Here is a 21130-nt window from a genome sequence, read left to right as displayed (position 1 = left end):
GTTATAATATATATATTGTGTCATTAACTGAATCTCAGTTTGTGAACTAAAGCAATATTTCTCTGAATTTTTTAGTTATTCTTCAGAAGGGGCATTTGTGAACCAAGGTTTCCACTGAATAAAAAAAAAAAAAAGATAAAATAAAATAAAATAAAAATGTTTGAAACAGTTCCAGGGTCAAACTGTCACTATCACAGAACCTGTATTAATTCTACTAATATTTTGAGTAACATTTTAACATTCTTAACTCATACAAGAATGACAAGCTAACCACTGTCAGTAATACTGTATGTAAATGAACCCGAAAAAATTATGTTATGTAAGGTTAATTGCACCACATACAGTATACAGCCTAGTCCATAGGTGAGTCTGAGAAGGACCTGAGGACAAGCCATGTTATATTGAAATGTTGTATTATCATCGTTGCCAGCAGATTCAGAATGAGGTCTATAAATGCCTTGATAAGCTTCAGAGGAAATCCCAAATCTTCGAATCAAACCTGCCTTGAATGCATCCTCATCATGCCATCAAGTGCTTGTTAATACTCTGATTATTCCAAACATTCATCACCTTTGATTTGTGACGCCCCTCGCTGCTGGAAATGTAAATTCAGAGCTTGGTGAACGATGCAGGGCAGCTCAACCAACACCCGTTTCACCCCCGCTCACCTCCTCTAGCTCCACTCTAATTACCCTTGCTGCATCGCTACGCCTAATCGTACTTGATTTTGAGATTTAGCCCCATTGTCTCTCCACTTGTTAGCCCCTCGCACTGCTGCTTATGATCGAGTGTGCTGATACATGCTGCGTGATGTGGCTGTGAACGTGCATCTGATACACACATATTTAGGGAGGAATTTGGGCCTGTCTGGGATTCAGTCCTATGCAATCTGTTAATATCAGCAGCAGATGAAAACAGTAAACCTGTGCAAAACAGCAGCCCAGGCATGTGACAAACATTTACTCTTACGGTAAAGTATCGACACAAGTGTCAAATATTGTTTTTAGGGTTGCCGGATGTCCCGTTACTTAATTTGACCTTTTACCCTAATGCGATTTTCAGTTAAATCTTCTCTTATTTTAAATAAGTTTGTAAAATGTCCTGTGTTTTGTTTTTAGCAAACAAACTAAGTAATAGTAACCTTTTAATGTTAGATAATGTTCTGTTTTTTTATTTTTATTTTTATTTTTTTCATTTTCAGATTGCTTTAAGTTGCTGTCTTGACGTGTGAGGAATGTGGTTCTTGAGCTGCTCCATATGTTAAGTGCCTCGAGACAACTTACAGTATGTTGTGATTTGGTGTGATATAAATAAAATTGAATTAAAAAATACATATATTGAATTACACCACTATCAATGTATCATGGTATTATTGGTAACATTGTGTATATTGTGATAATATCAAATCCCAGCGACAAAGGGAACGGATGGTGATTTACTTGAGAAATGAGTTTTGTTTGTAATAATTGGAATGTGATGAGTCACTGTGATGTGAACGGGGTTTGTGAGTAATATGTGTCTTTGTCATTGTGTCATAGTGGTCGCGGGCAGTGGGGCAGGTGGGTATGAGGGGCTTCTGGGGGAGTCAGGTCAGGCTAATTTCCACTGCTGTAACTTGCCTTGACTTTTTTGCGGTGTTCAAGCAGCTCCTTTGGAATGTGCACTGTAACCGTTTCCTCCCTTTGTCTTTTTAATCTGCTCGCTCCAACTGGATTGGACACTGCTTTAACTGAGGATGAACCTTGACCCTCTTTATATGTGAGTCATATGGGCTAATTAACACTCGCTTTCCTCTCTTTTTTTTTTTTTTCCCCAGAAAGACTCTTGGACTGACAAGTTAGCCTTCAACAACCAAAACAAGATCTCCATCAGTCTTCCTTTCTTATTCCATTCACTCTTCATCCTTTCCTAAAAGGCATGGTAAACATAAAGGCTTTGCACAGGACTTCAATGCCTGAGGCCAGAATGGGATTATTAGCTCCTTTGCTAACCTTCTGGCTCCTAGCGCTCCTGGTTCAGTCCAGCGGGCAGACATTCACTAGCTTCCACCCAGAGCGGCGGGACTGGTTTTTCAACCACCTCACTGTTCACCAAACCACAGGAGCCGTGTACATCGGCGCCGTAAACCGTGTGTACAAGCTCTCGGGAAACCTGACCCTCCTGGTGTCGCATGACACAGGCCCAGAGGATGACAACAAGGCCTGTTACCCACCCCTGATAGTGCAGCCCTGCTCAGAGCCTCTGGTCTCGACCAACAACGTCAACAAGCTTCTTCTCATCGACTACTCGCAGAACCGTCTGCTGGCGTGCGGCAGCCTTTACCAGGGTGTCTGCAAACTCCTTCGACTGGATGACCTTTTTATTTTAGTGGAGCCTTCCCATAAGAAAGAGCACTACCTCTCCAGTGTCAACCAGACTGGGACCATGTACGGGGTCATTGTGCCCTCACAAGGCCAGGATTGCACCTTGTTTATCGGTACTGCAGTTGATGGAAAACAGGACTACTTCCCTACCATATCCAGCCGAAAGCTTCCCCGTGACCCGGAATCTTCCGCAATGCTTGACTACGAATTGCACACCGACTTTGTTTCCTCTTTAATCAAGATACCATCAGACACGCTCGCACTCGTGTCCCACTTCGACATCTACTACATTTATGGTTTTGCTAGTGGCAGCTTTGTGTACTTTTTGACTGTTCAGCCCGAGACACCAGAGAACGGCATGTCGTCAAGCGGCTCCGCCAGTGACCTCTTCTATACTTCCCGCATCGTTCGCCTCTGCAAGGACGACCGCAAGTTCCACTCATACGTCTCCCTCCCCATTGGCTGCGTGAAGAACGGCGTTGAGTACCGGCTCTTGCAGGCCGCCTACCTCGGCAAGCCGGGCAGCATCCTCGCCGCGTCGCTTCACATCGGTGTTCAAGACGACGTGCTCTTCGCCGTATTCTCCAAAGGCCAGAAGCAGTTTCACCATCCGCCCGATGACTCCGCGCTCTGCGCCTTCACTATCCGCGACATCAACGCACGCATCAAAGAGCGCCTGCAGTCCTGCTACCAGGGCGAAGGGCACCTGGAGCTCAACTGGCTTCTTGGGAAGGATGTGCAGTGCACCAAAGCAGTGAGTTACACTCGTTAGACACTCAATAACACCTTTTTACAAATACACTGTTACATGTTTCTGTTCTATTATTTATAGACTAAAATTAACATGGAAAAAAATAACAGTAATTATGGCATCTTCTCACTACAACTCAATTAAATGAAAGTACCAATGACTGGCCCTTATTGTGACTGTTTGAAGTTTTACTGTATATACAAATAAACATGTTTTGCCGTTTAGATGTGCAGTTTGAACCAGTCCATGGAACATCCTGTAATATGGATGTTAATGTCATAAATGTACATACAGTACAATAAGTGATAATATTCTCCTTGGGTTTAAAACCAACAATCGTGTCTTCCTGGCTCAGGAAGCAGTAGTGAGTGCTTCAGATGCAGGAGTAGACACCATTCCTTGTAAAAAGTCCAATTATCATTTTGAAAGAAGGCCACTGAGGTCTGAAGTCTCTTGATTTTCCCTCATTCCCCAGGAGGCTGTAGTCCGCCATTGCCTTTAATTGCTAATAGATATTTAAGAATATTTTAATGAGTTGTGGGTGACGCATGTCAATAGTATAAGCCTGTGATCTGTCCTGTAGGTCCACATATATCTTTAGGGTCTCATGATGTTGAAGAACACAGATCATTTTACCTTTGTAGCTAATCCCTCCCCCTTGGGCAAACACTTGACCACTTTTGTGAAAATCATTGACTTACTAATTAGTAGAATGTCAGAGGTGGTTAGCATTAGGGGATTCTATTGGGTTCATTGTCTCTGAGATGCGAGAAGAGGTTAGTGGAAGGGCAATGTGGAGACAGAGGAAACTGCAATGACAGTAGTGACAAATTAGTGAATTATTTTTTTTTAACCATCTCCAGCAGAATACCAAATCATCCCAGCGTGTGCTGAAGGGTGCCAGGCGTCACCTGCCATGCTGTACCGCCCACTACATTCTGCCAGCTGTAGCATCATGGGGCTCTGCTGTAACATGCCACAGCCCAGGATGCACAATATTTGTGACAAGAAGATGTGAAATAATACCGTCCTTAAAACCGTGTTCTTACCCATAAATCCATCCCGTATTATGGATTATGTAGATGGGTGTCAATGGATGACAAAGTCTCGAAGCTTATACAAATGACATTTAACAAGAGGATGTCAGCTGCGCTAGCAATGTCTGCATGCTGTTAAATCCCCAAATCGAACAGTGCTGCACCATTGAAGTCTGCCATGGAGATGATATGATGTGACGTCATTGATATAAAGTTACAAAAACAATAATGTGTTGGGATGTGTGGTCTAAAGATGAACTATGTCTTGGAAGGGCAGTTCATGGAATAATAAAACATAAGATGTTTGCATTGGTTGGTTGAATACACACTTTTTAATAGCGTATGCAGGAGAAAAGAGTCATATTACCAGTATGTCAAAAAGTCAAAATCTTACGTGGAGATCTAAGTTTGTCTCTGGACAGCACCAATCTGGATATTAGTTTTGATTTGAAGTGAAGTGTGACAGACATGGCACAAGAATACATATAATGTTCACATTAGACACAATTGAATATGGATGTTTTTTATTCGACTCAAACATAAGACATTTACACATTTTCATTGCCATTTAAATTATGCCAGTCAAGAATACCAGGCATCCAAATACAATGAAGACTCCCTCATTTTCACATGCAGTAAAAGCATCTTTCCTCTGCTCCATTGCTAACAGTCGGCAGGCAGCGTGTTCCATAAGTATCCCCCCAGCTCTCATTCCCTTCTTGCAGATCCTTTAGCCCGCCACGCTGGGGCTGGGATATAGAGCTGAGGGATTCATACACAGCGGCCAATCAAAGATTTATTGCCTGGCCGTCCAGCTTTGTGCCATCTGGAGCGTCACGACATCTCCATAGTCTGGTCCTGCAGAGGAAAGACTGCTCTGTGGAATTCTGTCTTATCAGAATAGCTTGACGCCTATCGACTATCGCACAGCAGGGCTACCAATTAAGCACAAGTCAGAGCAAAGGGATGTTCAGATTGATAACGATGCTGGGAGAGGAATTTCTAAACGCCGATATCCTGTCACATCTTGCACAAACTTAATTCCAGTTCCATTCCAAATGAAAGACTTTTTAATGAGATTACTTGAATGTGAAGAAGGACGGGCGTAGCAACCATGTTCTCTACTTGGATTAAATGTTACACTATTCTTTGATGAAGAGTTATGTGCTTTTTTTTAGCTCCACTAAAGATAATGGTTATAGGTTTTCTGCTATGTTGCCTGAGTGAGATTTGTGATAAAGTGGGGGAGGATCTAGGCTAAACCACATGGGGTCCATCGGAATTTGCAGTGCCAAGTGTGCAAATGTGTGCGTCATTGAAACAATCCTGATGTAATCGCAACCAAATATTCTTGAGCCCCGAAAAACATAAAAGTCTGTTTTAACTTATTGCTATTGGTTATCTATGTTTTTTCCCAAACAGCTGCAAGTCTTCCCATCACATTCATTTGGTGTGAGCACAATGTAAATGAACATTAAATATTTACACTGAGAGATTCACATTTTATAATCAAGAACACTGATGTGGAACGTCCCCGTAGCGATAGTCACTAATGTGACAAAGGAAAACAAGGAAATAAATGGAAATAAAGTGGAGGGCGTGGTTGTTAATAGTTAGGCAATTATTCCCCTCCAGCTATACAGCTTGTTCTCCTAAAATCCCCTCTCATTTCCCTTAACAAACCTTGCTGACATACAGTAGGGAGAGATGAAGAAGAGACAGTAATCGTAACCCAGAGAGAGGCTGGGATAGGCTCCAGCATGCCCGCGACCCTAGTGAGGATAAGCGATACAGAAAACGGATGGATGGATGGACAAACTATATTGTAGTATACTACTGTAATACAGTGCCGTAGTGTTTAGCACTTCTACCTCCCAGTTTGAATCACTGCCCAGGCCCTCCGGAGTTTGCATGTTGTCCCCATGCATGCATGTAAGGTTAATTGAAGACTCTCAATTTGACGTAGGTGTTCGTGTCAATGGTGGTTTGTCTATATTTGCCCTGCGATGGACTGGCGACAGTGGCGACCATTCCAGGATCTACCCTTCATCTCGCCCAGAGTCAGCTAGGATGAGGAATGAGGACAAGCTGTATTGAAAATGAATGGCTGGATGGATGTAACACCCTTGGCATAGATAACAGCGAAAAGCAAAAATATCTTTTTTGGTTTGGCTTGAAAAAAAATGAAAAGGCTGCAGCTCTCTGGTCAATATGCATGGCATTTGCACGTAATATATAAATATGAGATATTTTAGAAGACCCTTTAAAAGGTCTTAATGCTCCATGCTATTCATACACTTAGTATGTGTTTACATGCATGAATGATTATTTGTAAATATTTCTTCATTCACTTTTCTGTTACAATCAAGTCAATCTAATCAATTCTGGTAGTCATAGAGTCCAACCCTCCAACCAAGATACATGGAAAACCATCTTTGTGTTGATTGTGTAGGAATGTCAGTGTGGCTCAGCTCATCATTATCAAAAAGCATCAGTTTTACATCTGAGGCGGCATTGTAGGTAGGGGTAATGAGCCGCAGTCAGGGCAAGGTGGCGTTGTCATGCGGTGACCAAACACGTCTCCCGAGATAAAGGCAAACCTTTGTCTATCTGAGGAGTCACTCTCTGTGTTGCATGCCACTGCCTCCACCTTTCTCCCCCTAAGCTCACCTTGATCGGCCCGCGATTCTCTGACACTGTAACCAAAACTCTGCCTCCTCTGTCACCTTCATCCTCCCTCCTCACTGAGCTGTCGTCTTTTATATGCCTCGTCTGGTTCTCGGCTGTCTCACTCTGAAGTATTTTTGTCTTGTTTCCCTGCAGTGTGTTTCAAGTCAAAGGGGACCGCAATAGATCTCACTTGTCTTCTCATTCTCCCAATCTGTAGCCGGTGCCCATCGATGACTCTTTCTGCGGTCTGGACATAAACCAGCCTCTCGGTGGCTCCCAGCTGGTGACTGGACACACCCTCTACACTGAGACCCGCGACCGGATGACCTCAGTCATCTCCTACGTCTACAGTGGCTACTGCGTGGCCTTTGTGGGAACAAAGAGTGGACGCCTTAAGAAGGTGAGTGCTTCTTCTTTTTCTCTTGCACTGGAAGAGGGTGATGCAAGGACTACCGTGGAGGATGTAGACTTACAGTATATCGTTTTCCAACCATACCATGGCAAACCACTGGACTTTATTGGTCAGTCAAAACATGACTGTTGTAAAGTGCTCTGACTCTGCACAGACAGATCATGATTACAGAGAAACGTACATCCTTCCTTATATATTATTATATAATGCTGGCTGTCAGCCAGGTGTAATGATGATGGAAGGTTCATTGTAGTTGTCATTTCTAGTTGCTAGTTAAGTGAGCTCCAGAGTCGCTGTGTTGAATAAACTGCAATGGCCCATTAATTTAAATAGGCACCTTTCCGCCTGCGGCCCATTGACAGTTGACCCATGCACTAACACCCCTGCCCCCTCCGGTCTTGGATGAGGGACGTCATTGTGTGTAAATGGCTGCAGGCCAGTCTATAATGAGGAAGTTCACACCCAAGCCATAGGAACACAATATTACACCGGACCTCTCCCTTGAAAGGTGCAATGGTGTGTAATGTAATCTATAAGATTTGTCTTGGTAGAATTCCAAAATATGAGTTCTTGTTAAATTGATGCAATTGCTCACACCCATGTTTATAAAGTGTGTAAGGTGCTAGCTTGTTTTTGGTGAGGCAAATTTTGGTTCCTACCGTACTCAGAGCTACCACAATGGATGTTGGAATTTGTGGTTTCTAGTCATTTGCTATTCGTCTTGGTTGCAAACACGTGACTTGCACAGGCACCGCTAGGATGCAGTGAAGCACTGTTGGCTATTTATTGGTTAGATCGATGGACTTTGCTTTGTTTTTATTTGGTCTTGATGTTAAAAATTAAACTATAATATTGCATGCAGTCACTGCTTTCTATACATTTACTCCCCTGGTTGAGTGGTTTGTCCCACCTTCCATGATGATTTTATTTTTCATTTTTATTGACAGCAGCAGAGTGTCCGCATCTGTGGGCCCCATTCCTCCAACACCACAACAGCTGCAATGAAAACAAAAAGATTGTCACGAAAGGTTTATGGACACCTGTTTCAAAAAAGTTCCTTCAGGTCTGCTGCTTCACAAATAGTCGTGGCATGAGTTATTTTGGTCTCTGCCTATTCATAATTTAATCAATACGTCAGGGTGTGGAGAAGAGAATATTCACTGGATGTATTCTAATGTTTGTGGTGCTAAATTATTTACATCCCTTTTTCATACTTGGTAAAATGAGATGAGACATAAAAGTGGGGTTTTCCTCCATTGTCTTACTTGCCCGAGTCCTCCAGAGGCTGACAGCTCTGATCTGCTGCCACTTGCTTGGGAATCCATGCAGAATAGCTTCTCCTGCTGCTGTGTACTAAGGCTGGCTGCTCTCAGGGGCGTGACTGTAACCACAGTAACACCAACACTGGTAGGAATTAACCAGGATGGGAGAAGGCCATCTACAATGGAAGCATTTTTACACGGTCCAGTAGTCAGCGCAGGAAATGAATGTTGAGCTTTTCCATCTCCAAATGGCTTCAGCAAGCAGGACTGATCATTCAATTGACTCTACAATGGTTTATTTAAATATTTAGAGTGGGACATATGAGGTCGAACACAAACTGTTATGGTTACTCTGTATCAAACTGTTCAGATTTTAAATAATTTTTACAATGGGAAAGACTTGTAGAATATTTTTTTCAAGATAATTATTGGTTTCCAAATTTTATAACCTTAATGTAGATTCAAATCTTCACGATAATTGTAAGTTAATGGATGACTCAAGTGCCCATAATTGTTATTTTCAGGATATTGGGGGATTCTGAATGATGACAAGCAATCATCCCTATAGGATATTGATTACAGCCACCAGGGAGCATATTTTCATGATATCAGGTAGTTGCTAAAATACACTGTAATGTATTCACAAGGGAATAGTCCCTTCAATTCGTTTTCTTGGGTATATCGGTTTGCAAAAAAATCTCTTCGAAGTCTTCAGAGATTATTTGTTTGCGGGACAAAGGTCACTGTATTAATTGGAAAGATTCAAATTGTATGTGTTTGTAGCAGTATTTGGGGCCAGAAGGTTGGCTCTTTCATTAACTTTGATAAAGTTATGATTTTTTTCACCACATAGAGTTCATGTTATTCCAAAGACAACCACCAGTTTCATTTAAGATGACAAGCTCGAAATGTTTGTTTTATTGTGGAGCTTTTATATACAGTTTATGTACAATATAATGAATGGAATGAAATGTGGCGGCACGGTAGAAGACTGGTTAGCACATCTGCCTCACAGTTCTGAGGACTGGGGTTCAAATCCCGGCCCCGCCTGAGTGGAGTTTGCATGTTCTCCCCGTGCCTGCATGGGTTTTCTCCGGGTACTCTGGTTTCCTCCCACATCCCAAAAACACTCATGGTAGGTTAATTGGAGACTCTAAATTGCCCGGAGGGGTGAATATGAGTGCGAATGGTTGTTTGTTTCTATGTGCCCTGCGATTGGCTGGGAACCAGTTCAGGGTGTACCCCGCCTCCTGCCCGAAGTTAGCTGGGATAGGCTCCAGTACTACCGCAACCCGCTTGAGGATAAGCGGTTCAGAAAATGGATGGATGGATGAATGAAATGTGGGGTGCATTGTGGTTGGCTATAGCCATGCATTTCAAGGTACGTTTAATTTTTTATCTGCATTCCAAGACCCAGTTAACATGACTTGAGTTGCATCAAACTAGCTCTTATGTTGCGTGTTGAATTAATCCGTCTTGCACAACAGCCCCCAGTGGTGCAAACATTTCCATGCAAATATGTCATTGGATGAGGGCTAGTCACAATTTGCATGGGAGTGCATGCTGCAATGATGACTATCACCCTGATGTGCGTGAAACAGAGTGACCAAATGCAGTTGCAGCCATGTGCAAAAGCAAAATATTACCTCTGCACCGGGTTGTGACTAATGAATCATTAGGGAGTGTCGAAAACATAGATGTGTTTTTATCGGGAGTGTTACCCATACACTCCCTCAGGTGTCCCAGAGGGGCAGGAGCCCTGCACGGGGCTGATAAGTTCCCACCGAGCGTGCTTCGACGCTGCCGGCTTCCTTCACAAGCAACAGCTTGAGGGAGACAAAATTTCAATGCTTTGCTGATGATCTCCACTTTTATACCTTCTGCCTCTTTTATTGGAGAAATAAGCATCTTGGGGAAAGGTACAGGGAGTGAGAAGCAACAACAAGTCATCAGAGGGAGATATGGGAGCAAAAGGATGGCGATGTGTGTGTGTGTGTGTGTGTGTGTGTTTGTGTGTTTTGGAAGAGGGTTGACGGGGGAAAACAGCATCGAAATGCTAATTCAGCGCTGATACCAAAGCAACCAAGGCTGCACTGCTGCCTGTAATTGGATTGGCACCCATCCCAAAGAACCTCCACTCCCCTGGCGCTACACCCCTCACTTACCCATTCAATCCTTAACCTTCTCCCAGCAGACTAGCTGCAGCATGTGCTGTAACTGTTCCCAGTGCTATGCAGGGGCTTAGCAAAGGCATGGGGGATCGCACAGGCTTCCTGGCAGGCTTTTGCCGGGGATTGTTTAAGGTTGAGGGGTTAAGAGTGAGTAGTCACTAAGGAGGCGAGGTGAAGCAAATGGGTCGGTTACCATTTATAATTGAACTGACACCAGCATAAATACTTGCTAGTTAGTACAGCAACGTTTTTTTATTGGACGCTGAGGTTTCCCTGTGAAAACAAAAAAGTCGGTAAAGGTTAAGCCAATTGAGATGAAAAGAGGAGTTACAACGTAGTTACAGTGGTGCCTTGAGATATTAGTTCAATTTGTTCCGTGACATGCTTTTAACTCAAAGAACGTGCATCTCAAATAATCTTTCCCCATTAAAAGCAATAGAAAAACCTTTAATCTGTTCCAGCATCAACCCAAAAAAATAATTAACTAGAATGTAAAGTAATTTAACACTTTGTGCATTGTGGTTTTATACTTAAATTTTATCTGGTGGGCCTGCCTTGGTCACCGGGGGTGGTGGGGGGTGAGTGGTGGGTGGTTTGGGCAGTATAATACAGAGCCTTTCCAAAAAATTTTAATATCAAAGAAAAGTTCATTTATTTCCATAATTCCATTCAGAAGGTTAAACTTTCATAGATTATATATTCAGGGCCCACAATTTAAACAATTTCAATTATTTTTTTATTTTAAAATAATTTGGGCTTCCAGCTCATAAAACCCACAAAATCAGGAATTAAAAAAATTACAATACTGTGAAGAAATCAGCCCAAATTTTGCAGGCCAATACATGTTTTAAATTGAGCGTCACACACTAATCATCTACTAAACTCAAAGCACCTGCACAGGTTTCCCCAGGTGTCATTAAATTGCTTCAGTTTGGTTCAATTGTCTCACTTGGGTTCAATATGGGCAAGACTGCAGATTTGGCCAGAAGACCATCATTGATACCCTCCATAGGATGGGTAAGCCACAAAAGTTCATCGCAAAGGGGGCTGGCTGTTCACAGAGTGCTGTGTCTGAGCATGGAAGGAAAAAATTTAGCAGGAGAAGATGCACCAGCAAAAGAGATGACTGTGGACTTCAGTGGATTATCAAAGAGAGATGACTAAAGAGCCTCGCAGAGATCCAGAAAGAGTGGAATGAGGCGGGAGTCACAGCTTCAAAAACCACCACATTCGGCGACAACTGCCGGATTCCTCGGGTCAAGACACTTCTGAGCCTGAGCCAACGTAGGAAGCATCTCAACTGGGCCAAGGAGAAGGACTGGACTGTTGGCCAGTGGTCCAAGGTCCTCTTTTCCGATGAAAGTAAAGTGTGCCTTTCATTCGAGAATCAAGGTCCAAGAGTTTGGGGGAAGACAGGTGAAGAACAGAACCCAAGCTGCTTGAGGTCCAATGTGAAATATTCATAGTCAGTCATGGTTTGTGGTGCAATGTCCAGTGCAGCTGTTGGTAAACTCTACTTTCTTAAATCCAAGGCCACCGCAACAGTCTACCAGAATGTTTTAGAGGACTTCATGATTGCTCCTGCTGAGGATCTATATGGAGATGCAGATTTCATTTTCCAGCAGGACCTGGTCCCTGCCCATACTGCCAGAAGCACCAAAACCTGGTTTGATGCCCATGCCATCACAGTGCTTGACTGGCCAGCCAACTCGCTAGATCTTAACCTCATTGAGAATCCATGGGGTATTATCAAGAGGATAATGAGTGGCACCAGACCCAAAAACAAAGAAGAACTGACAGCAAGCATCAAGGAAATCTGGGCTTCCTTAACTCCCAGGCAATGCCACAGGCTGTGTGCCTCAATGCCACGGCGCATCCAGGCAGTGATTAAAGCAAAAGGATTCCCAACCAAGTTTTGAAGATTAACATATCGTTTTGAAAGTACCATATTTTGATTGATTTAATGTGACCCTAATTTCTTTCTTTTTTTCCTACAAAAACTGAGAAGTAAATGGTGATTTCGTCACAGTATCCTAATTTGTTGAATTCCTGATATTGTGGGTTTTATGAGCTGGAAGCCCAAATTCTGTAAAATAAACAAATAAATACTTGAAATTGTTTAAATTGGGGGCCCCGATTCTATAATATATGAAAGTTTCACGTTTTGAATGGAATTATGGAAATAAACTTTTACCTTGATATTAAATATTTGGAAAGGGTCTGTACAGTCATACAGACAAACGAAGAAGAGGGTGGCTCATTTGCGATTGCGGACAGCCAGACGCCAGACATTTGTTGGTTTCACAATTGGCATGGCTTTTGTTGGAATTTAAGTCTAAAGTAACTCGCAGAAAAGTTTGACTTTGTCGCCACTCCTCATAGGTGTTCCGATTCTTTTTTTGGTCACCTGTTCACCCCTTCAAGTTTTTTTTATGGCCTCATTACATCGCTCTGTACACATTTGGCATATGTATAGCATCATTTTCAGTCATTTTCAATGTTTTTGTGTGATGGGGATATTTCCAGAAATGATTCTGTCTTGACAGATAACTTATAAAAAACAAGAGGAAAAAAGGTTGCCATGTAGACAAGGTCTCAAAAGGGTGGGTCTGAAATCAAAACACAAAGGAAACAGGAAATTTGGTACATGGCCAATTTGAATAAAAAACAAACAACATTCTTTTAGTAAGTATTACAATAGCATATACAGTATAAGAACAGAGTCAATTGAGTGACGTTCTTAAACTTGTGGCAAGTTTAGCACATCGATATATCTTCAAAACGATGCTGACATTCTCATATTTTTCTCAGTATGCTGGATTTATTTTACAACCTTGTCTTATGCATTCAAGTTGAAGAGGTTGAGCTCAGAACCTCATGGATGTGAATGATTTTCCCGATCACTTACGCCCAAACCTAGTCTTCATGCTGTGATGCTGCATGTGGGAGTATATTTATTTCCAACCTGGAGTAACATCAGTCTAGGAGGAAGGCTGTTGACTTGTGCATCGTGCTGATTGATTATGGAGGCCAGAAGGTGTTCACCTCAGCAGAAAACAGCGAGGCAAAAATCAATACTATGGGCCATGGCACGGTTTCTTTTCTGTTACACGTACAGCAAAAGAAGCCAAACAGGTCAGTGACAGCGCAGCTACATAAGTGAGGCTTTAGACTTAATGTTCTATTCAAATTCAAAACTTGCACTGGTGCATCATAGTCACCCGGAGACGAGAGGACGACTCCGAGGAATCTCCGCAGGTCAAATTACCGAATAGCAATCCGCTGTGCGGTTTACTCCAGTAACACATCAGCCAAGAATTGCATCATGCAAATTGGACTAGTGCTTGCGTGCGGCGCGCAATGCAGACATATCCCACGCTGGGGCCGACAGTGGCGGGGAGTAACGACAACATTAAGAAGGAGACAAGCTGCTGGGAGCTCTTCCTTTGATATGGATGGAGACGGCTGCGCATGTGAAATTGGATGTTAAAAGATGTTGCCAGCGATAGATGAATGGGGGTGTTAAAGGCAAGCACAGTCGACACACATTGTGGATTCCCCCTGCTCGACAACGACAAACAACATCATCCATCCTGTGTGCCCCTCACATAGCACAGTGTGGGTTAAGCACTGTTGAACCTGGAAAAATACTGGATTTAAGATTTAGGAGGATTTTATTCAGGGTTGCTCCTGGCAAGAAATGTTACAAAATAAACTCACTTGCCTGGGTCAAGGAGATGTCATGCAAGAGCTGTATTACGTAACAAAGTTCTTCACAATTGAGGTACAGTTGTCCCAGTAGTCTATTGGATATTATTGTGGTTACATTTAGCTATGCAAGAAGGTTCGGTACAGTTCTACACCATTGCAAACTATCACCATCCACAATTCATCTGGTGCAGGGTCACAGGGAGTTGGAGCCTATCCCAGCTGACTGAGAGAAAGGCGGACTACACCCTGGACTGGTTGCCAGTCAATAACAGGGCACGTATTAAGAAGAGACAACAATTAACATTGAGTGGGAACTGAACCCACGTTTCCTTAAACGAAGTCAGATGAATGACGCACCAGGTGTGTCAAACTTATTTTTGTCACAGGCCACATTGTCGTTACAGTTCCCCTCAAAGGGCCATTTTGACTGTGAAACGATATAAATATTTAATCACCTCACCATATTATTATAATTGCACAACAAGTTGACAAGTTAACAAGTTATCAGCAAATCAGCAGTCAAGCATAATAGTTTGTTCAGATATTGTAAAAAGGGTTTTAGTCACAAAAAATGCTTGAAACATCTCAACGTTAATCTATATTACGTATGACAATCTGAAATTTAGGTGGTACCTTAAAGGTGTGGACCCAACTAAAATATATTTCTAATCGGGCAATGCAACGTTTAAGAGCACAGACAGAGCTGCCTGTAAATTCAAACGTTTTCTCTCATTACACTCTGGGCGCTGGGTGTTTATGTTTGATGACAGTCACAAGTTGACTTGCACTGAAAGACTTCTGGCTCTTTATGTAGGAAGCTTTCAGCCTTGACGAGCATCTAAAAGTCTAATTAATCCTTCCTATCACGCGCTGATGAGTCATTTGCAGCCTGTTTGGACGTGATGCCAGGCAGCTGAGCTGGACCACTTCAGAGGGTGGTTCAGGTGTTTAACTGGGCCTGTGTCCTGTCGGGCTGGTTGGCATCACAGCGCTTTAATGGCCAGCTCGCTTGGCTGCCAACACAGAATGGAAGAGTGTAAATTAGCGTGGTGTTGCCGAGGGCCGCAGCTGATCGAGATGCTTAAAGCGTCGGGTGCTTGAAAGGCTCGTAAACGCATGCAGCTGCTCCCTCCGACCCCTCATAAACAAGTGGTCAACAACCCTTTCTTCCACCAATTTACACCCCTCCCCGACCACCGAGACTACGACAGAAAAGGAAACGTGGAGTGAGGCTCGGGACAACAGCTGAGGTTTGTAATATCAAATCTCATCCAGTTGGCAAAGTGGTCCAAATGACTTTGAACCGAAGCTCCTTTCTACTAAATACCTCCGAACAGGTATGCCGAGTTTCTAAATGGGAGTAGGCCTGATAAAGCAATTGATTACTTTTGATCATGTGGAATTATATCATTCAAAAATATCTGTGATGGAGGTTTTGTTGTCACTCCTATTTGAAACAACGGAGGCATAACAATTTTCACAGCAGATGACACAATGCTGTCGAAACTGGCTGCAAAAAGAAATCAAAACACAAAGTAAACTTGAAGATCTATTGATGCCGTCATCCTGGGCAGCACACTCTCTTTCCAAGTACACATAAACAACATCACCTGGTCTGCTTGCTTATTTACGTAGGAAACATCAATCGCCTCCGTCCATCCCTCACCCTCCACACTGCTGCTGTCCTCGTTCAAAGCCTCATCACTTCCCGCTTGGATTATTGCAACGCGCTCCTGTTTGGTCTCCCCCACAAGTCATTACAAAAACTGCAGCTTCTCCAGAACTCGTATTATCACAAGGACCCCCTCCACTCACCACATCACTCACCCCCTACATCAACTCCAATACCACACCCAATATAAAATACTGGTCTGCACCTTCAAGGCCATCAATAACCTCGCCCGCCATATCTTGCTGACCACTGTCACGTTGCCATACCCTCCCGCTCTCTCCGATTTTCGTCCTCCATCCAACACACCGTCGCTTCTGCTAGTCTGTCCCCCACAGGGGGCAGAGCCTTTGGTCGCTCTGCCACCTCCTGCCTTTCAAACTCACTACCAACTGACCTCTGAAACACATACTCTGCCTATTCACTTTAACATTTCCCATATCATTTGCTATTTTATTTCATGGTTTATGTTCTCCAATTGTTATTCAATTGTTTGATTTCTTTTAACTATGTTCGTACGATGACCTTCTGTGCCCTGAAAGGCACCCATAAATAAAATGCATTATTATTATTAATTATCCATCCATCCATTTTCTGAGCCGCTTCTCTTCACTAGGGTCGCGGGCGCGCTGGAGCCCATCCCAGCTGTCATCGGGCAGGAGGGGGGGTTATTATTAATTACTTAATTATTATTAGAATTAAAGTGAAGCACAACAAAGCAAAATTGGTTGGAGTAACAATATAATTCTGTTCTGCAGACCGAGGTTCAAATCCCGGGCCCGCCTGTGTGGAGTTTGCATGTTCTCCCCGTGCCTGCATCAGAATCAGAATCATCTTTATTTGCCAAGTATGTCCAAAACACACAAGGAATTTGTCTGCGGTAGTTGGAGCCGCTCTAGTACAACAGACAGTCAATTTACAGAACACTTTGGAGACATAAAGACATTGACAAAAAACAATTGTGCAAAACGATGCAGAGTCCTCTAGCACTTAGAGCAGTTCGAATGACTAATATTGCAATAGTCCAGTGCAATGACCATTGTGCAAAGGGCACTGAGACTTCAAGGAGTGTATGCGGTTTAAAGTGACGAGTAGTGCGATAATCTGGGACAATGTTGGTTGTGCAAATGTTACAGATACTCCTCAATCAGTGTGCAAATGGAGCAGATGCTACTCTGGCATGAGTGGCCAGTATATGCAAATAGTACAGCATGGCGAGACAACTACAGTGAGTGCACGAGCAATACATAATTGGCCCCACAGAAATGTGACCACGAACTCAAGTCAAACAATTATAGGTTAGCTGTTTAAGAAGTTGATTGCAAGAGGGAAGAAGCTGTTGGAATGTCTACTAGTTCTAGTTTGCATTGATCGATAGCGCCTACCTGAGGGAAGGAGCTGGAAGAGCTGGTGACCGGGGTGCGGAGGGTCCCAGAGGATTTTGCACGCCCTTGTCTTAGTTCTGGCAGCATGCAAGTCCTCAATGGTGGGTAGGGGGGTACCGACAATCCTTTCAGCAGTTTTGATTGTCCGTTGCAGTCGGAATTTGTCCTTTTTTGTAGCAGCACCAAACCAGACTGTGATGGAAGAACACAGGACTGATTCGATGACCGCTGTGTAGAACTGTCTCAGCAGCTCCGGTGGCAGGCTGTGCTTTCTCAGAAGCCGCAGGAAGTGCATCCTCTGCTGGGCCTTTTTGAGGACGGAGTTGATGTTGGTCGCCCACTTCAGGTTCTGAGAGATTGTAATTCCCAGGAACTTGAAGGTCTCAACGGTTGACACAAGGCAGCTGGACAATGTGAGGGGCAGCTGTGGCGAAGGATGCCTCCTGAAGTCCACGTTCATCTCTAGTCTTGAGCGTGTTCAGCTCCAGGTTGTGTCGGCCGCACCACAGCTCCAGCCGCTCCGCTTCCTGTCGATATGCAGACTCGTCACCGTCCTTGATGAGGCCGATGACAGTGGTGTCATCTGCAAACTTCAGGAGTTTGACAGTCGGGTTCGGTGAGGTGCAGTCGTTCGTGTAGAGAGAGAAGAGCAGCGGAGAGAGGACACAACCTTGGGGCGCCCCAGTGCTGATGCTGCGTGTGGATGAGGTGGCCTCCCCCAGCCTCACCTGCTGTGTCCTGCCCGTCAGAAAGCTGTAAATCCACTGGGAGAAGGCAGGTGAGACGCTGAGTTGGAGAAGCTTGGAGTTCAGGGATGATGGTGTTGAACGCTGAGCTGAAGTCCACGAACAGGATCCTCGCGTAGGTCCCTGCACTCTTGAGGTGTTCTAGGATGAAGTGCAGTCCCATGTTGGCTGCATCATCTGCAGACCTGTTCGCTTGGTAGGCAAACTGCAGGGGGTCCAGCAGGGGACCTGTGACACTCTTGAGGTGGTCCAACACGAGACGTTCAAAGGACTTCATGACCACAGATGTCAAAGCAACAGGCCTGTAGTCATTCAGACCCGAGATTGCAGGTTTCTTGGGGACTGGAATGATGGTGGAGCGTTTGAAACAGGATGGAACTTCGCACATTTCCAGATATCTATTGAAGATCTGAGTGAAGACTGGAGCGAGCTGGTCCGCGCAGACTTTGAGGCAAGATGGGGACACATGGTCCGGGCCTGCCGCTTTGTTAATCTTTTGTTGTTTGAAGATGCGTCTCACATCCTGTTCATGGATGGTTAACGCAGAAGTCAGAGGTGTGATTGTGGTCGCGGGTGCGGCCGGGTGGGTGTGTGGAGTGAAACTGTCCTTTTCAAATCTGCAATAGAAGGTATTCAAGTCGTTGGCTAGTGTGCTATTGTTCTCAGCCTGGGGGGATCGTCGCTTGTAATTAGTCAGCGATTGGAATGCATGCCAGACTGATTTAGAGTCGTTCGCGCTAAACTGATTTTCCAACTTTGCTGCATAGATGCTCTTTGCAATGTTACTTTCTTTAGTCAGCTGGTTTCTAGCTCGATTATACAGGGCCCTGTCCCCGCTCTGATATGCGTCCTCCTTAGCTTGGCGAAGCTGCTTAAGTTTAGCAGTGAACCAAGGCTTGTTGTTATTGAATGTGCGAAATGATTTTGTTGGTACACAAACCTCTTCGCAGAAACTGATATAGGATGTGACAGTGTCCGTATATTCATCCAGGCTGCCAGCTGAATTTTCAAAGACACTCCAGTCTGTGCAGTCTAAACAGCTTTGAAGTTCCATCTTGGCTTCATTGGTCCACTTTTTGACTGTTTTCACTGTAGGCTTCGCACATTTAAGTTCTTGCCTGTACGTCGGTATTAAGTGAATTAAGCAGTGATCAGACGAGCCCAGGGCTGCACGAGGTATAGCACGGTATGCGTTTTTTACCGTAGTGTAGCAGTGGTCTAAAGTATTATTTTCCCTGGTAGGACAGTCGATGTGCTGCTTGTATTTAGGGAGTTTGTGGTTGAGTTTAGCTTTGTTAAAGTCCCCGAGAATAATGAGGGGTGAGTCCGTGTGTTTTTTTTCAATTTCCTTGACTTGTTCGGCGAGCGTTAGCAATGCGGCGTTCGTGTTAGCTTGAGGCGTAATATAGACTCCAGCCAGTATGAACGATGCAAACTCACGTGGCGAGTAGAATGGTTTACAGTTTAAGAATAGCGACTCCAAATGCGGGCTGCAGTGTGTGCTGAGCACCGTGACGTCCGTACACCATTTTTCGTTGATATGGAGGCATATCCCGCCGCCCTTTGTTTTCCCCGATGATTCCATGTCGCGGTCCGCTCGATGAATGTGGAAGCCGGGAAGCATGACTGCGCCATCGGGTACAGCGTCGCAAAGCCAGGTCTCCGTGAAGCACATGGCCGCGGAACGTCCGAAGTCTTTACTGGTCTTTAACAGAAGATGAAGCTCGTCCATTTTGTTGGGTAGGGAGCGTACATTCGCGAGGTGGATCGACGGGAACGCCAATCTGTGTCCTCTCTTGCGGAGTTTCACCTGAATGCCGGCCCGTTTCCCTCTGTGGCGCCGCTTCCGTCTCCATGTGCCGAAAACCACGGACGCCGCTCCGGTGAGTAACTCGGGGAAAAAACTGAAAAAACTGAGCGGATTTGCGAAAGTTGGTGACAGAAAGTCCGGAGTAGCCTCCTTGATGGTTAGCAGGTCTCCCCTTGTGTAAGTGAGTCGTGTAAGGTCTCCAAAGACGGACGAAAAACACAAAAACAAAAACAATACTAGAGAGCGCGTTACCGAGGCGACCACACTGGTAGGCGCCATCTTGGAATTTCTCCGATTTTCTCCGGGTACTCCGGTTTCCTCCCACATCCCAAAAACATGCATGTTAATTGAAGACTCTAAATTGCCCGTAGGTGTGAACGTGAGTGCGAATGGTTGTTTGTTTATATGTGCCCTGCGATTGGCTGGCGACCGGTTCAGGGTGTACCCCGCCTCTCACCCGAAGATAGCTGGGATAGGCTCCAGCACGCCTGCGACTCTAGTGAGGAGAAGCGGAATGGAAGATGAATGAATGAATGAATGTGTAAAATTTTTGTTATACTCTGAGTGCGAATGGAGTCAAGTTTCCCAGGCTAGTAAAATTAGCGCGTCAGTACATTGTGAGCTTTTGTTTTCATTTGCTGGACTGACTGTTACTCGAGTGCTCTTTTTGCTTGTTGACATGCTTGTGTACAGTATATTTATTTTGTTACAACTGACGTGCTTTGTGCGTTTAAATGTGTAGATGTTTAGCTCAGAGCCACAGACTGTTCTGAATGAAGGAAATAGTAATAAAGAAAAAAAATCTAATAAAAAAATAATTATTCTCAGTTCTACCCACCCACAGTCCAATACACATGAATCAATTTAAAGCGCGCCCACAGTCTTATTGCTCATCCCAACAAGTCAGCTCTATTTATAAAGCAAAGTTGAGCAAAGTACTGAAGAATGTAAGACACTAAAGCCATGAAACCACACAATAAAAATTAGGAAATGGAAAGACTTGTTTAAAAGAACAAAAAGCAATACAATGTGGCATTACAAGGGGTGTGTGGCTCAGGATTGGCAGTCTTTAACCACTATTCCTTTAATAGCAGAATGAAACAATCTCAATGATTTTTGGGGAAAATATATGTTTTAAATACT

The 21130-nt window shown here is 44.0% G+C and overlaps 1 protein-coding gene across 2 annotated transcripts in view; it reads left to right on the top strand.

The window, feature by feature from the left end:
- plxna2 (plexin A2) overlaps positions 1–21130 on the top strand; it is a 262874-nt gene that overhangs the window by 36499 nt on the left and 205245 nt on the right. Inside the window, exons 2-3 of one of the 2 annotated variants that reach the window (XM_061685441.1) lie at positions 1817–3117; positions 7039–7221. In XM_061685441.1, coding sequence (XP_061541425.1) covers positions 1918–3117; positions 7039–7221 — 1383 coding nt within the window. In that variant the 5' untranslated portion in view covers positions 1817–1917. The remainder of the gene's footprint in view (positions 1–1816; positions 3118–7038; positions 7222–21130) is intronic. The other variant, XM_061685452.1, reaches the window with a different exon arrangement.

This window comes from Phycodurus eques, chromosome 1, assembly GCF_024500275.1.
Source record: "Phycodurus eques isolate BA_2022a chromosome 1, UOR_Pequ_1.1, whole genome shotgun sequence".
In the NCBI taxonomy this organism is placed as follows: domain Eukaryota; kingdom Metazoa; phylum Chordata; class Actinopteri; order Syngnathiformes; family Syngnathidae; genus Phycodurus; species Phycodurus eques.
The sequence above is the reverse complement of the archived record's forward strand: the minus strand, read 5'-3'. Positions and strand labels throughout refer to the sequence as shown.